Genomic DNA, 17086 nt, shown 5'->3' with positions numbered 1-17086 from the left:
GGTTGTGAGATCCAGCGAGAGCAGAGTCCGCTTGAGATTCTTTCTCTCCTGCTCCCCCTGCCCCTCTCCCGCCATGTGCATGCACACTCTCTCTCTCTCTGAAATCTTAAAATTTTTTCGTATGTGGTATGGGTTCAGGTTTGAAAAAGATATAGAAAAAAATAAACACAAAAATACTGAGTAATCTTAAATATTGAGAAAATTGTTTTTCTACTTTTCTGTATTTTTCCCTTTCTGCAATAAATATGTAATCTTTAAAAATTCATATACTTGGGCGCCTGGGTGGCTCAGTTGGTTAAGCGACTGCCTTCGGCTCAGGTCATGGTCCTGGAGTCCCAGGATCGAGTCCCGCATCGGGCTCCCTGCTCGGCAGGGAGTCTGCTTCTCCCTCTGACCCTCTTCCCTCTCGTGCTCTCTATCTCTCATTCTCTCTCTCTCAAATAAATAAATAAAATCTTTAAAAAATAAAAATAAAAAAAATAAAAATTCATATACTTTTCTTGGGAATTATAGAATTGACTTGGTTTGGCACAACACCACTTGGTAAGCAGTTTTCAAATATTACGTTTACTTACAGAAGAAAAATATTTTTAAAGCTTTACTTGTATTATCCATTTATTTTTTAGTGTTACTGTCCTGGTTATTTTGAATGTCACTGCAGGTTGAATGATTAATAGATGAAAGTACTGTTGTACATTTTTGTATATTATTTTATCATATGAAAGGCTAGATTCCTGTTTTATATTCTTCTGTTTAATTTCTTTGGCATATTCTCACATTTAGACTTCTACATGATATATAATATACTTATCCAAATTTCACAGTATTTAAATCTAATTGATTACGATTTAAGACTTAAAACTGCCAACTTGGTGGGATTTTTATGTATATCTTTACTTAGTTTCATTATGGCCAAGAATATGGTCTTTCTGATACGAACCCTTTGAAATTACTTTATGGCAAAGCATGTGGTCAGTTTGTGTAAATACTAGGAAGGAAATTACATTGATCAATGACATTTTTTTGTTAAGAAAGCAGTTATTCAGTTTCCTTGTTGTTTTGCTGCATTTACTGAGATGGGACCCAGCAGTTGTGAACAAGGTAAAATCATTTAAAAAACCAGCCACAAAACCTATAGATAGAAAGTAGATTAGCGGTTGCTTGGGGCTGGGGGTGGGAACAGTGATTGGCTGCACGGGGGTAGGAGGGTGAAGGAAGTATTCTAAAATTGCATTGTGGTGATAGTCGCACAACTCTGTAAATTTACTCAAAATCACTGAATTATAACTCAAAACGAGTGAATTTTATGGCATGTAAATTATGCCTCAATAAAGCTATTAAATTAAAAAACAAAAACAAAAACATGGGCACCTGGGTGGCTCAGTTGGTTAAGTATCTGACTTTTGATCTCAGCTAGGGTCTTGATCGCAGGGTCGTGAGTTCAAGCCCTACACTGGGCTCCAGGCTGGGCAGGGAGCCTACTTACACACACACACACACACACACACACACACACACAGGGAGCCTACTTACACACACACACACACACACACACACACACACAGGGAGCCTACTTACACACACACACACACACACACAGGGAGCCTACTTACACACACACACACACACACACACACACACACACACACACACACGAGGAGGCAAAAACCCCCCAGCCAGGGAGCCTACTTAAACACACACACACACACACACACACACACACACACACACACGGAGGCAAAAAACCCCCAGCCCCAGATGTATCTCTCTCTTTTTTTTTTAAGATTTTATTTATTTGTCAGAGAGAGAGCGTGTGAGCAGGGGGAACTGCAGGTAGAGGGAGAAGCAGGCTCCCTGTCGAGCAAGGAGCCCAAAGTGGGGCTTGATCCCAGGACCCTGGGATCATGACCTGAGCCGAAGGAAGATGCTTAACCGACTGAGCCACCCAGGTGCCCCTCAGATTTATCTTTCAGTAGAAGAGCTGCCCCATATGATAGGGGTGGGGAGGGGCGAACGCTAGACACTAATGATCAGCTCTTGCTACAAAGCTAGGGGGTGCTCATGGCTCAGTCTGTCACCTGGCCCCACAGCAACTTACTGAACCCCAGTGCTTGCTGCAGCCCAAGCCCAGGCCCACACATGCACCCACTGGACCCAGGCTGTTTATACCTGAGGTGCTTGGGACTCTCCCTCCGCAGAGGTCAGCCCAAGCCCTACTGGGTCTGCATCAGTACTTTCTGTGCCCTCATTCTCCCTGGGGGCCTTGAAGCCCCACCCCTGTGGGGGTCTAAGTGCCCAGAACCTCTGGAATATGGCCTGGGCCCCCACCCGCCTGGGAAGAAGCCAGAAGCCCAAGCAGTAGCTGAGGCCACATTAAGGCTCTGTACACAGTATGGTATTGAGTTCTTTTGGGGGTTTATTAAGGCATTGAGCACAGTGTGATTTTCAGCCAACTGAAATGAATATAAGGAAATCTATCAGGACCTGAGGGATGTGCTTTTAAGGTTAATGGTGAGGCTGACGAGCTGAAAGAGCATTTAGAGTATCTGCCACACGGCATCCGCCCCGGTGCACTAGACACTTTCTGCCTGTGTCCCAGCCAGGGGCTCAGGGGCTCCTAGAGAGCACCTTGATGTTCCCACCACCTTGATGCCCAACGGGATCCCCTGCCTGGTGCCAAATGGCAGGAAAGCCTCCCGGAGTACCCAGATGCAGCCCCCCCCCCCCCCCCGCTGGAGTGGAAGGTGCCTGGCCACTGAACGGGGCACAGAGGCGTTGGGCAAGCAGGCCAGGACGGACAGCCTCTGACAGGACACAGGGACCGAGGCGGGTCCCACCAGGCAGGCAGGAAGAGGGGGCTGGGAGCCTCTGTCTGGGCCCAACTGGGGCTGTTCAGCCTTTTTTTCCATTTACAACTCACTGCATCTGGGGAGAACAGGAGGGGTGCGTCCTGAGGGAGAAAACAGAACAGGAGGGAGGGGGGTGCGAGGAGAGACAGGCCAGGTCCCCGTCAACCTGAAACTCCAGACTGTTCGAGGTCACTGGAGGCGCTGAACTGTCTCTCCATCTTCTTTTGGTCCTTGATCTTGAGTCCAATGTCCACCCTCTTCTCAAAGAAGTTCACCAGAACGGACTCTGTCAGGATGGAGGCCAAGATCTGCTCGAAGGAGATGCACCAGTCTGTGTCGATGGTGCCCCCGCCGCGGGTGGGGGCCGGGGGGCTGCGGGCCTCCGCGCCCACGAGCACCGTGTCGTCAGCCAGGTCCTCGCACTGCAGGGAGCCCGTGCTGACCACCGAGTAGGAGGACATGGACATGTCGTCTTTGGTTTCATCGTCGGACAGCAGCTGCGAGGGGGAGCCCCGGCCCTCGCCACCGCCCCCGTCACCCACCACCTGGCTCTCCTGGGGCGCCTTCCCGAGGTGGGTGTCTCCCCCCGCTTTGGCCTGGGGGTCACCCGCAGCTGGAGGCTGAAGCTCCGGGGCTGGGTCCTGTGCAGGGTCAGGGGCTGGTGGCTCGTCGTCCTCGGGGGCACCAGCCCTGGGCGTCCTGCCTGGCTGGGCGGAGAACTTCTTCCCCACCTCGCCGATGCGGAGCAGCAGGCTGGCCACCGTGGCGATGGCGTGGTACAAGTCCTGCTCCATGGGCTCCTCGCTGAACATATTGTACAGCGTCTTGCACAGCTCAATGAACTGCTCCTTTTCAGGGAGACACAGGGAAAGGGCGGGGAGACGGTGAAAGATGGTCAGACTGGCCTGGGACCAGCCAGACTGCCAGTGCTGGGTTGTCCTGTTCGTGGTCTCCAGACCTGTGCCTTGCCGTGCCCATTTCACAGACTGGGACAGGGAGGCACAGAGAGGGAAAGCGACGTGACCAGTATCACACAGCCTTAGAAGAACTTTCTCTTCCAGCTGCCTTTCTTTCAGCACAGACAGTGCTGGGAGCCTCTCCCTGTCTCTACCGCCACGCTGCTGGCGGAGCCAGACTGATTCTATACCACTTTCCAGACCCAGGGGCTACAAGGACTTCTTCAGTATGTTTTGGAATTGCCTTGAGTTTTTCATCTTTGACCAGGATGGAGGGTGAGGACAAAGCAAGCACAGCCTGGGTCCGTTGAGGGGATGGGGAGGTCTGACACCACACTCAGGCCTCCTGCTTTGCTCCATGGAGCACCCCGTTCTTCAGGATGCAGGTGAGAGGTGCCCAGACCGCAGGTGCCCCTCTGGGCAGGGCAGGGCTGTGGTCAGGCTGCGGCCCCGGCGCCGAGACCCTTGGCAAGATGCCGGGCTCCCGACCCAGAGGCTGGCGACTGAACAAGGGGTGGTAGGTGGAACAGGCCTGCATGGGCACGGCACCTGGGAGGGGCCTGGGAGGAACAGGGGCGCTGGGGGGCTGTCTCGTAAAAGGGGTTGTGTGTGTCAGAGGCTCACCTTCCCTACTGCTTCTCTGGTGCATGGATACTGATGGAATGTGAACAAGTCATCGCCAGCAAACACCACCCAGGATAAGGCCCCAAAACAACTGGCCTCCTGTCCTTCTGGAATCGTCCCTGACTACTGTCTGACGAGCAGGTGCAGGAGGTAGGCAGGCGAATTCCCACCCTCCAACAGGCACTGGGAGGGAGGGTGGGGAACCGCTGGATGGGGGAAACCCAGCCTCGGAAGTGTCTGTTGTGGGCTCTGAATGGGCCTACCTGGTTCATTTTGGGAAGATCCTTAATCGTCTCCTTCTGAACCTCTTTCTCTTTGGCCCACATGCGAAGGTAGTGCCGATAGTCGGGAGGGCTGGTCCCCTTCTCCTCTGTGAGTTGGGAGAAAAAAAAAATCTGTCAGATTGAGCTGGGGGCCGGTAGCAGGCGGTGAGCAGGTTTCAGTGTTTTCTGGCACGGGGTTACCTGGGCCCTTTTATGAAACACCCCGGTGTTTGGGGAGGTGGCGGTGGGAAGAACACTCCACAACACCCGGATGTCTCCCCTGAGCTCTTATGCTAAAGCAAGGCCTGAGCTGACAGAGAGGGCCCAACCTGTCTCCCCCAAGATGGCAAAGGAGGGACGCGGAGGCTGCAGAAAGCAGGTGCCCTGGAATGAGGTGGCAACAGGGTGTGGGGGGTGGTATTCACAGCTACAAGAGAGTCAGGCCTGGGGCTGATGAGAGTGGCTTTCCCCGGCAGCTGGCTTCCCTGGGTGGGGGCCCCACCCGCAGGGAGGAGCCCCGGGATCTGCATCGGCACCGGGAACAACGGCCTGCCTGTACCTCTTTTTTCTTGGCTGTCGTCATTTCCAGCTCCCTCTTGCTCTTCCTGCCGGAGTGTTTCTGGAAAAGAGAAAGCACACAGGGAACACTCCTGTGTTGCGACTGCAAACCTCGGAGGCCTGTGAGCAGCCGGGTGCCATCTCCCGCAGAAGCAGAAGCCCAAGGCCCGCTCGCCTTCTTCACTTGCTTACGGGGAACCAAGGCGCCGCCAGACCCGCCTTCCTCTCTGCCAAAGGAATACAAGTCTCGGCCCATGCCAGGAAAAAGCCCGAGAACTGGTTTCTCTAGTGTCTGCTGAAAAGGGTGGTCCTGATTCTCAATTCAACTGTCCACCAACCACCGCACTGACTGATGAGGAACTGTAGGTACAGGAATTCTGTGCCAGGCACCGTATTTCTTAAAGTGACACGTTTGCTGGAGGTGGCCCACACCGTCCCCTGTGGGGCCCATGAACGTGGGGAGCAGCAGGCGGCCCAGCTCTCCCAGACCTGCGGGCCACAACGCCGCCGGGGGACCCTGGTGGGTGGCAGCCTTCCAGGGCTGTTAGCGGTGGCGGGGAGCCTCTCTGAGCTCAGGCTTCTCACTGCAGAGTGGAGGCCCACTGCCAGGGGCTGTGTGCGGTCTGAGGACAGGGCTCTGTAGTACCCCTGGGCTCCGGCCTTAGCTGGAAGCCCCTGGGAAAAGCTGGAAGGGCCCGTGATTTTCCCAGATTCTAAGTGTAACAGAAGACCCATCTGCTTCTTTGGTTTGTGTACCTGAGGCTTCCTATCAAGTTCAAATTAAGCCTTCTGACACCACCAGCAGGCCTGCCTTGGGTATCTGGATACACACTGTGTTTAATTTCTCTTTTGGCTGTGTATTATCCTTGCTGGGTACTATCTGCCAGGAGAACTTACAGGCTGGGGTTTTGGTCAGTTAACCCCAGGCCCGGAATGCCCCATCACTCTGGATCTGATGCCCCCAATGGGCTTTACATGTAGCAAGGAACGCCTTCGAAAAGGCACTCAACAAATGTATCTTTCCTTAAGGGAAGAGTTGTGTAGGCCATGAGGACATTTTCCACCGCCCTCCTCCACCTGTCCGTTTCACATGGTGGCCACGATGGTGTCTGGACTTTCTCCCATGAGCGTGATGATGGAATACTGTTTGCGTGCAGCCAGGGAGCTAAGGCCCCGGTACCGTGCCATGCGTCCTCATTTACTAGCCCCCTCGACAAGCACGGGGGCCGCCCCTCTCCTCCCCAGTAAGCTGCGGCTTGGTCTTGGGTCCTCCTCGGGACTCGTCCACACAGGAGGCGTCCCCAGGACCAAGCGTGTCCAGGCCTCCTGACCATGCGGGGTGGGGGGTGGGGGTGTTAGGCAGACGCAGCCCAGCACAAAGCGGGTGACCCTGACCCCCAGGGACTGACCTTGAGCCTCCCAGGGCAGGAAAAGGTCCAGATCTGAGGCCAGAGGAGATGCTGGGAGAGCAGAGGAGTGGAGGAGAGAGGGAGGGAGAGGCCAAGGTCCAGGAAGGCAGAGACAAGAGAAACAGGAGTGAGAACACCCCGGGGGGGGGGGGGGCCCTCTCAGAGAGAGGCCGTTGCCGTCACCCGTGGCTCCCCAACACAGCACACTCCCCAAGCCCACCAAGGGCTGCGGGCCGCCCCACAGCACGACGGCCCGGCTGCAAGGCCGGAGGCCCCCGCAGCAGGGTCAGTGGTGCTCACCTTCTGAGGAGCTGTCCTCGGTGAAGTAGTGGGTCGCTTCCAGGGCTGACTCTGCCTCCTCCGGGCTCAGGGCTGTGCTCAGAGGGAAAGGTGAGTGAGGGCAGGCCCGGCTCCCCACATGGCGTGCCCTGCCGCCTGCCAGGGCCCGTGATACGGTGTGGGGTCTGAGTGGTAACGATGATCACGGATCCCGGGTAGTGTTCCTTTCTTGACTTTCATGTTGTGTTTGAGAATGTCACATGTAGCCCATCTAAACACCCAGTCAGTGCAGCTGGGAGTCCAGTGAATGGCCAGCCACACCCCCCCCAACCGCCCCACTGGTGGGGTGCACTCTGGGGACCAGGCCCCTGCGGGCAGCCATGTAGGGACCAGCCACGCACAAGGGACTTGCTCTTCTCACTCTATGCATCTTGGGCATCGTTCCACATTGGTACGTTCTTTGTGATTAAGTGGTCCCCAGGGTTTTGGACCCACATGGTTCTGTGGCGGGGGGGCTTATTCTCCCCACTGTGCGGTCGGGGATGACAGGGGTTGAACAGGTGGCACTTGGGGGAGGTGGCAGGCTGTGGGCTGTGGGCTACGAGAGGCAGACACAAGTGGCTCGGGAGTTGGCGAAGGTGGCCCCATGTGCCCTCATCTGGAGGATCCCGGCCCAGTGGGGTCTGCCCAACCCAGGCCTTTCCCTCAGCAGAGTCAGACATGGCCGGCACCAACCTTCCCTGGAGGCATCCCTGAGGCCAATGTCCCGTGTTGGATTCCAGGTGAGAATACCTGTGTCAAGGCCTGGGGCTTCCAGTTCTGGCTATACAGAACAACCCCCCAGGGGAGCTTTAAAACTGCATTCCAGGCCAATGAAGTGATGGCCTCTGGGGTGTGCACAGCACCGGTGTTCCAAACAACATTCCACCCACTTGGACGCAGCCGCTGACTCCCTGGTGCAGTTCGTGAACAAGAACAGGGACCCAGGGTGGCTCCACCCCAGAGCAGAGCGCCCTGGGCTAGAATTCTCACCTGCCTGAGTCTCAGTTTCCCCCTGAAAATGAGGGAAGCTCATCTTGGAGAACTCTCCATGCTGGGCAGACTGAGCGGGGCGCACACAGCGGGAACCCACAGACTATGGGATCTGGCCTGAGGACCAGCTGCCGGTCACCCTTCTCCCCACCCTGTGGCCTCTTAGTGTCCCCAGGAGGCTCAGGCAGAGTGTAGAGAAGGCAAGGGAGAGCAGCCCCTGCTCATGGCTGCACAACAGGGCTACCCAGCCATTCTGAGGGCCTTGGCAGTGCCCCCAGGCTGAGCCTCTGGGGATCAACAGGAGAGGCTTGTGACCTACCTGGGTCCCCCTCAGCCAGGCCGAGTAGCCTGAGACATTCCCTCTCAGGTTATGGCCCCGCCCCAGGGCTCCGGTCTCCTCTTCCTGCTCTACCAGGATGTGGAGTCCCCCGGGCTGCCTGAGGCTCAAGAGCTCACAGAGGCCTGTGCCTTGGGACACTGCAGCCCCCACTCCATACACGAGAGGCCCTTGCTGGTGAGTGGGGGAGGAGGCTCTCACCTGGGGGCAGGTGCAGCTTGTAGAGTGCCTTGAGCTTCTCTGTCAGGTCCCCATGGTACATCCCACCTGCAGAAGGAGGCCAGTGAGGCGGCCTGCCGGCAAGAGGGCACCAAACCCCCTGGCCAGTCCACACTGAAGCCCCTCCCCTTCCCAGCCTGACTCTCCTGGAGAGGTCCTTGGAAGCCCCAGGCCTCCCACTTGCCCCTGAGCTTTGCCCTACTCAGGGTTGGCAGACCCACGCTAAGCAGCCCTGGCCCGGGGGAGGTGAAGTGGAGGGGAGGACCCCACTGGACCCCCACATGTTCCCAGTGGGAAAACTGCCCTTTCCATATCAGGGGTGCTGTTGCAGGGGAAGACTGGCTGGGCTGGCATCTGGAGGCCTCTCGAGGAGGGACCCTGGGGCTACTCACTCATCCCCATCACAAACTCCTTGAAGTTGATCAGAGAGTCCTTGTTTTCATCCAGGAGCCGGAACATGCGCCCGGCCAAGACTGGCGTGTGGGCGCCGCAGGTCCAGGGTGTCAGGCTGGCGAAGAGCTCCCGGAACTGGCTTGCATCAATGCGGTACTGCTCCAGGTAGGGCAGGCTGGGGTCCCGACGCACAGCTGTGGGCCGGCTGCCCCCCCAGTACTGACTTGCCAGGTGCTTGGCCTGCAGGGGGCACAACACGGTGAGACGGCTGGGCCTCCCAATGTCCCGGCACTTAGGACCGCCCAGCTGGTCAGTGTGTCCTCCCCCCTCCTCTGTCCCGAGTCGCACAGTCCTGGGGCGGGAAGCACCAGGCCCGACACAGCATCTCCCAGAACCGCCCACACGAGCACCATCAGCCTCTTGTTGACAGACGCAGGCGTGGAGACACAGCCCCAGGGCTGCCGGCCACAGCAGGTCACAGTGGGTGAGAGGCGGCACTGACTGGACCGTTCCCACTGTAAGGCTCAGGTGTGGCTGCCAAACCAGAGGCCACTGGGAACCGACAATAGGCGGTCTGGACTTAGCCGTTTCTGGCTGCTCTTCACACCTGTTCCCCTTCTTCTGTTAACAGCACCTGAAATTTTTTGGGAGAGCCCCTCCTGTCCACATCAGGCCGTGGGATGGGCACATGGCCTAGATTTGGCTCAACAATAAACACCCTCCTATAGCCACAGCACCTAACCTGAGTTAGTCCAACAATTGACCCTGGACTTTTTGTTAAAACCACTTGGAAAGAAAAGCCTCTTTCCCCTGAGAGAGCAGGATGACCCTGGAGCTGCAGACGACAGTCCTGCCATTCTGTAGGAAGAGCAGTCCAAAGGACATCTGAGGTAGGGGAGCTTGGCAGCACGTTTAAGCCCCTGGATCCAGCCATGCCTGAAGCTGTGAATTCCTAGGCTTTCCAGTAACATGAACCAATGCATTCCCTTTTGTGTAAGCTGACTTGAGTGGATTTTCTGCCACTTAATAAAGTGTCCTGCCAAAACTCCATGAAGGATTAAATTCTACCACACGAGGTTTGTGGCAACTGCATCTGAAGATGCTTTTAAGTCAATTTCTTGGGGCGCCTGGGTGGCTCAGTCTGTTAAGTGTCTGTCTTTGGCTCAGGTCATGATCCTAGGGTTCTGAGATCACGCCCTGCATCGGACTCCCTGCTAACAGGAAACCTGCTTCTCCTTCTCTTCCCTGCTCATGCTAATAAAAATCGATTTCTCCTCTGGCAGGAACTTGCCGCACCAAGGACGCACTTAGGGGACCAGGATGCGGTACTGGGCCTGCCCTTGCTCTTGGCTGTCACCTTAAACACCATGTAAAGGTCCTCCAGCTCTTCAATTGAGAAACCAATGTCCCCAGGTATAGCTCGGACCTAGAAGGAAAGAGAAACAGCATGTACTGACGGATTCTCAAGTTCCGGGTCTCTGAGAGAATGCCCACGGGACGAAGGCTAACACAGACCATCCTGGTGAGGCTGCCAGCTGGCCAAGCCCTCGACGGCAGTCCATTCAGGGAAGGAGGTGTGGACCTCACGCTTATCCCTGGTCACCCATCCTGCCACTCAGTCCACACTCTCCAAGTTCCTTCCTGGTGAGCACTGGGGGGGCCTTTCTGTCCTGAACACCCAGTCAGGGACACAAGGTGAGGGGCAATCCTGTAGTGACTGCTGTCTGGATCCCTGGAAAGACTCTGGCACGGGCTCTCTGGAAGGTGTCCTAGAACCTCCCAATAAATGCTCTCTCCAGAGTTGGGGAGGACAGAGGCTCGTAGTAGAGGTACAGCAGGCTGGGTAGGTGGAGGGTGGCTGAGTGTCGCTACCCAGGGGCAGGGGCGAAGCCAGAAGGCTCAGGGCTCAGCCCACAGCAGGAAGACTCTTGGCTTTTAGGTGCTGGGGGGTCAGAGAAGCTTCGCAGTGACCAGCCCAGGAGCAGAAAACAGTGACCAGGCCTCTCCCACATCCTCAAATTTGCCCTTTTCACTCCTGGATTCCAGTCCCACACGACTGGACTAGGGGGCTCTGTACCTGGCCCTGTGGGCAGGAGCAGCCCACCTGGGTCACAACACCTGCCCCCCCCCCCCCCCCCCCGCCGCCCCCCAGCAACCTGCGGCCGTCCGGCCGTCCGGAGCCCAGCCCTGTCCATACCACGCTCCGCTTGGCTGTGTCCTCCAAGGACTGGATCACTTTCAGCCTCTGTTTAAACCGCATCTGTTCGATGTCGTCGGCCCTCAGGCTGCTGAATTTCTACCGGCCGGAGGGGATTCAGTGAGATAAGGCAGAACCACAGAGCAGAGAACTGCCCCGGGCCACGGCCGCCCACACCCATATGCCCAGCTGGGGCAGGCCGGCCAAAGAGCCCCCAGGGTGCTGACCTCATAGGACACTTTCAGGAGATCGAAGATGTCCACTTCTGCTGGCGGGTCATCCCCACTAGTCAGCAGGGCATGGAGGTGTGGGATAGGAGGAGAAACACTCTGCTTGTTGACCACGTTATCCAGGTATCTGCAAGGATTAACGGACAGAAGGCTGGACCCCCCCCCACAGGCAATGGGGGTCTCTCTCCTACTAAGTGATGTGGAGGGACCTAATCTGCCCAGACTCCCAATCAAGAAGTGAGGGTGCTGAGGATAGGGCATCCTCCAGGAGGACAGGAGAGGAGTCCCTGACTCTGGCGGCGGTGGGGCAGAGGCATGCCCAGGAGGGTGCCCTGGCAAGTCGGGGATCCCGCTGGAGGCAGGAGAGAGGCCTCACTCCTCATGAGGCCTGAGCACTAACTCTGGGAAGCCAGGCTGTCCTCTGGGGGTCCCTTGGGTCGGGACCCTTTTTAAGCCCAGACCCTACCACACCAGGAGAAAGGTCTGTCCCAGTGGGAGGGATGACAGGGTCCTGGGTTGGCTCGGCGGGCAGGCGGCAGCATTCCTGGCAGGCCGGGGTCGCTGGGAGTGTTCCAGGCCGGGTGAATATGCACACACGGCCAGCAGGACCCTACGGAGCTCAGGGCCTGGGCCAGTGTGAGGCTGGGGCAGGGACCCTGGATCGGGGGGAGGGGGGGACTCAGCTTCTCCGTCCAGAGAACCACGAGTCACGGGGAATCCCAGGGTCAGATTCTGAGAATGAGCTCTGTGGGCTGCTGCTGGCTGGGGCCGGAGCAGAGGGACTGTGGGCCGCCCGGAGGCGGTGGGGGTGGGGGGAAGGGGCTGGATCCCAGATAGTCTGTGAGGGCCGGATGTGGGGACTGAGGGGGCAGGTGGCGGCCCATTCAGCTGTGAGAGCAAGCTGGCTAGGCCCTCCATCTAGGTGACGTGATGGGGAGGGGGAGGGATGTTGCTGAGCCGGGGAGAGCAGCATCAGGACTGCTCGGAGACAAGAGCAATACCCCAGCTAGGGGCTGGAGGCCCTGTTGCTCCAGCTGCCACCCCCCTGCCCCCCTCCCGGGTGCTCAAGCCCATTTTATCGGCTCCCAGAGCTGTCAGGACCCAAGGCTGTTTAGCCGGCACGTTCCCACCAGGAGGAAGCCTCTCTCCTGCCCCATCCTGCGCCCCCGCCCTCCCCCCTCACTCCACCCCGGAGAGTGCGCGTCGGTGTGTGCTGAGTGAGCAGTGCCCAGGGCTGGAGACGGGCCGGGCTCTGCCATCCACGGGGGCGCCGGCCAGCAGCCCGGCGGGAGGAGGGAGGCTGGCTCGGTCACCTGCCCAGGACGGTCATGGCCTCGCCCTCGTCGCTGCAGCCCAGCAGCTGCTCCATGTTGGCATCCAGGATGGCCAAGGCCACCTGCAGGATCACCTTGATGCCCTCGTAGAAGAAGCAGTCAACGATGACCACAGCGCTCTCGAAGGGCATGACACTGAGGAAGAGGGTCAGGAACCAGGACAGGGAGATGCTGGAGATCACCCCCAGGTCCTGCATCTTCTCGGACAGCTGCGGCAGGAAGTCTCTCGTGAGCTCCTCGAAGATGCCTTGGTCCACCAGGGCCCCTAGGGAGAGGACAAAAGAGTCTGAACGCCGGGCCCACGCTGCTGGCTCTGGTCCCAGGGTGGGTATGGGGAGCCCACCTGATCCCTGGCCAGCTCCACTCACTCGCAGGGCTGGAGGAAACGGGAAACAGCGTGCGGGTTTCCCTTCTACGGCATCCAAACTACTGTGTGAAAAGAATACTTGCCCCCACTGTGCTTGGATCTGCTTTTGGGGAAATACAAATCTCTCCCTTCTAGGAGCGTCTGCCGTGTGTCCTGCCCTGAAGCTTGTGAACAGATGTGTGATTATAAAGGACCCTGAGAGGGGGAGACCCCCAGAGCCAAATGGTGGGGAAAGGACATCCTAGAGCCGCAGACTGAGTCACGTACGTAATTATGTACATTTGCCAGCGCATCTCCACTTAATCACGCAGACTCTACGGGCTGCTGTTCGTAGTCATTGAGGCCGGGTGACAGGCACCCAGGGATGTATGGACTACCTGCCCTGGCTGCGATATGGAGATCTTGCACAGTAAAATGCCTTGCAGAGAGTTACAGGGGTGAGAACAGAGGCCCCAGGCCTCTCACTGCCAACTCATGAGGAGCTGCATGCAGTCCGGGCAAAACGGCTGGGAGTCTGCCTTTGGTCTCCACCTTCTAGCTGTGTGATTTCTCAGCCTCCTCATCTGGTGAATGGGAGCCGGGGGTGTCTGCAGCCCACTGCACGTCCGAGAGGCCTCCAAGAGCTCGCCTGTGCAATGCGCTTGGTGTGGAGGCTGGCCCTGGGAGACCCGCCACCCCCACGGGGAGCCGTGGGGCCTCAGCACTCACCCACCACCCTGGTGTTGTAATAGTCAGGCAGCATGCGCTCACAGAGGGCCACCAGCAGCCAGAAGGCTTCCTCCTCACTGCCATAGAGCAGGAGCACGGAGGTGACGATGTTCATGGCCTGTGGGCACAGAGACGGCAAAGGGGAGGCTCAAGGAGCCAGGCCACCAAGTAAAACCGCCCCATCCCCCCAAGGGGCCTGCATGGCCTCACTCTCCAAGCAAGTCCCACAACGACAAACTATCCCACCCAACTCCAGGCAATTTGCCAAAAGGCCATTTGCAGGAAACCAATTTGACAAAAACCATCAGCCAGACACCTCCAATCGGGCCAGTGGTCACTTGGAAAGCCGAGAGGGAGGGTATGAGCATACGGCCCTTCTTCAGAGCGGTTTCTGGTGTCACAGGTGTGACACGGGGCCAGGAGGATGGGAACGTGAGCCCCGTGCAACAGCTACACGGCTGCAGTGAAACGGGGGTGGGGGGCACACAGCCTGAGCCAATAGCAAGGCTTCTCAGAAAAAGCTTTCGATGGCGGACCTTCTCTTAAAAACTCTCTAAAGCCAGCACACGGACTTTCCCTGCCCCGGGAACAGGTCATGCAGAACACTGGCCGTACTTGGAAAGGGACTTCGGAGGGGGCGGCACACTTCTGGGAAACCCAGACGCGGGCTCGGGGAAACAGAACGCCATCGGACTGGGCCAGGGAAGCACCCCTCCGGATGTAAAATCAGACGCTGCGGGAAGTGCAAATCAAAACCACTAATGAGATGCCACCTCACTCCAGCAGGGTGGCTACTGTCCAAGGACTGGAGAGCCAGCGTGGCAAGGATGTGGGGCAAGTGGAACCCTTGTACATTGCCGGTGGGGGCATGTAAAATGGTGCTGCTGCCGCGAAAAGCACTATGGCAATTCCACACACACACAAAATTAAAGGTCGGATTACCATATGGTCTGGGTACAGACTCAGGAGAAACGAAAGCCAGGACAGGAACAGACACCGCACGTGCCCGCTCACGGCGGCGCTATTCACAAGAGCCCGAGGCAGAAGCCACACAAGCACCCAGCTGAAGATGCACGGGTAAACCTAGTGTGGCCTATACACAGGGTGCAATACGGTTCAGCCTTAAAAGGGGAGAAATTCTAACACGGGATGCGACAGGGATGAGCCCCGAGGACGTTGTGCTAAGGGAGTAGGCCGGTCCCCAAAAGGCAAATCCTGTGCGACTCTGCTTCTAGGAGGTACTGAAGGCGGGCAAATCCATGCAGAACGGGGAGTAGCAGGGGAGATGTCTGCAGACCCTAAATACCCAAATGCTCCAGCACCCTGGCTGCAGCACACAGAAGGCAGTATGTGCCATGGGCGGAAGTGAGCGGTGAACGGTGTCTCTAGGTATAGCTCTCTTGGTGGCCAGGCTCCTCCGGGGGGCACGGGCACAGTCACTCAGGCCTCTGCTGAGCGAGCCACTGGCAGGAGATGTGGCCTCTGGGCCCGGCTCACCCCCTTTACCTGACAGTAGCCGATGGTGGGGTTTCGGAAAGCGTAGGCAGTCAGCACCCGCCGGAGGGCAGCGATGCCGAGCTCGTTCTGGAAGGCGGGGTGCTCGGGCATGGAGCGGTGGAGGTCCCGCTCGATCTCTTCTGTGGCCAGGCTGGACTTCCCTGTGGACTTCTCCACCAGCTCAGTGTAGTAGCCAGGGTGCGTCACCATCTCGTTCCAGGCCCCTGTGAAGACACAGTTGGCAGCTGTCTCCCTCGCCCTCCCCTTCCGCGGGGACTCTGGGGTCCGTTAAGAGGCGTGAGGCAAGGGTTTCCTGGTGACTGCTCCTGGGAGGGGTCACCCCCCCAACCAGTTTGAATGGCCTTCTTGTGAAACCGTCCAAGTGGCCAAGGGTGTGCGTGCTGGCAGAGCCCGTCCCAAGGAAAGGCGGCCAGCAAGTGACAAGGCACCATCTGGGCGACAGAGCCCTGTGCTTGGTGTCTGTGCCCCAGGACGGCGCCCCCGGCTCGGGCCCCTCACCGCTGAGAGCCCCATTTTGGCCTGGGAAAGGGCTAGCAGCTCCTGCCTGGCTGACTCGGGAGGCCAGGTCAGGGGGGCTCTCACCCAGTGGCCCTGGGGGGCCGGGCCGACACCGGGGCAGCTCACCAGAGAAGAGGAGCCACAGTTCCCCGCGGAGGCTCTCAGGGATGCCCTTCAGCACCAGCTCCCGCGTTTTGGCCGTGCGGTACATGCACACGCCACGCCCGTATTCAAAAAAGTGAATGTTCCACGACTCCTCTTTCATCTTCTCCTTGGCCTGGGGAAAAGCAAGCACAGGGTCTGGGCGTGCGCGCTAGGGCCCTCCTCCATCTACAGCGCACGTCTATGAGGGCCCAGGCCGGGCGGGGCATGGCACCACCCCGAGGCAGCAGTGAAATGAGCCTCCGTGCAGAGGCCTAGAGTCTGGCGTGACCGGCCCTGCCCCGCGGGTCGGGCAGGGTGCCCCTGGACACTGTCCTTCGGGGGCCTGAGGACCTGAGGTGGTGTGCAGGCACGAAGCCCCCTCCCAGGCCCGGGTTCTGCACGGCGATGGGGTGCGCGCTCTGGGCTTACCCCCTTGGCCCCCAGGTCCTCCATGGGTGAGTTTCCCTGGAAGAGTTTAAGCAACCCCTGGGATGCGGTCGGGGCTTCCTGCACACTGGAGCTCTGGCGGCCCCCCAGAGGTGTGGTGGGTCTGGTGGGCTGATCTGATACCTCTGCAGGAGCTGGGGAGTGCTGAAAAACATAACACAGGAGGGAAAGCACCCAGTGAGTGAGCTGCTCAGAGCAGGGTCTCTGACGTACACGCCAGTCGGCTGTTTGAGCATGTGGCCCCCGGCCTCAGGGATCAGCTCGGGTCAGGACTGTCGGGAAAGAGCAGCGGGCCCCACAGAGCCCGAGTGCCGAGCCACAAAGTGGAGCGCAGGCGGGGCACCACTGGGGCCGGATTGGCCAGCACAGCCCTTTGCAGATCAACAGAGTCCTAACTGAGGCAATCGTCCCGCGGGAGCCCTTGATGACTGCCGAGCCAGGGAACGAGTCCTCTCCTATCCCCTCTCCCTCAGGCGACCTGTCCACTGTACCCTCAAGGGTCCTTCCAAGAAGAAGGGGCTCCCACAGGGCTGGTTGTTGCCCCCAGAGCTCCCTGAGTTTCTGTCTTCCTCTGGTCCCCACATGTGACCCTGCAGCAGTCACATGACCTCTTGGCTCTGGACACTCATGTCAGCTCAAGACTGGGTGCTGTGGCATCCGGCGAACTAGAACTGGGTGTGTGAGGCGGGATCCCTGCCTGCAGACCATCTTTGCCATGGGTGCC

General features: G+C 58.2%; 1 protein-coding gene across 2 annotated transcripts in view; it reads right to left on the bottom strand.

Annotated features, from left to right (window-relative positions):
• Positions 1-2721: 2721 nt before the first annotated feature.
• Positions 2722-17086, bottom strand: part of TBC1D9B (TBC1 domain family member 9B) — a 42166-nt gene continuing 27801 nt past the window's right edge. Inside the window, exons 8-22 of one of the 2 annotated variants that reach the window (XM_028093751.2) lie at positions 16345-16506; positions 15898-16048; positions 15262-15476; positions 13756-13873; positions 12660-12945; positions 11344-11473; positions 11117-11215; positions 10277-10345; positions 8919-9159; positions 8509-8574; positions 6960-7031; positions 6660-6710; positions 5252-5311; positions 4693-4799; positions 2722-3697 (exon numbers count right to left, since the gene is read on the bottom strand). In XM_028093751.2, the coding sequence (XP_027949552.1) occupies positions 3011-3697; positions 4693-4799; positions 5252-5311; positions 6660-6710; positions 6960-7031; positions 8509-8574; positions 8919-9159; positions 10277-10345; positions 11117-11215; positions 11344-11473; positions 12660-12945; positions 13756-13873; positions 15262-15476; positions 15898-16048; positions 16345-16506 (2514 nt within the window). In that variant the 3' untranslated portion in view covers positions 2722-3010. The remainder of the gene's footprint in view (positions 3698-4692; positions 4800-5251; positions 5312-6659; positions 6711-6959; positions 7032-8508; positions 8575-8918; positions 9160-10276; positions 10346-11116; positions 11216-11343; positions 11474-12659; positions 12946-13755; positions 13874-15261; positions 15477-15897; positions 16049-16344; positions 16507-17086) is intronic. The other variant, XM_028093752.2, reaches the window with a different exon arrangement.

This window comes from Eumetopias jubatus, unplaced genomic scaffold (genome assembly GCF_037043125.1).
Source record: "Eumetopias jubatus isolate StellerSeaLion01/CBP00866 unplaced genomic scaffold, mEumJub1_p1.0 scaffold_5, whole genome shotgun sequence".
In the NCBI taxonomy this organism is placed as follows: domain Eukaryota; kingdom Metazoa; phylum Chordata; class Mammalia; order Carnivora; family Otariidae; genus Eumetopias; species Eumetopias jubatus.
Note: the sequence above shows the minus strand (reverse complement) of the source record. Positions and strands in the feature narration are given on the sequence as shown.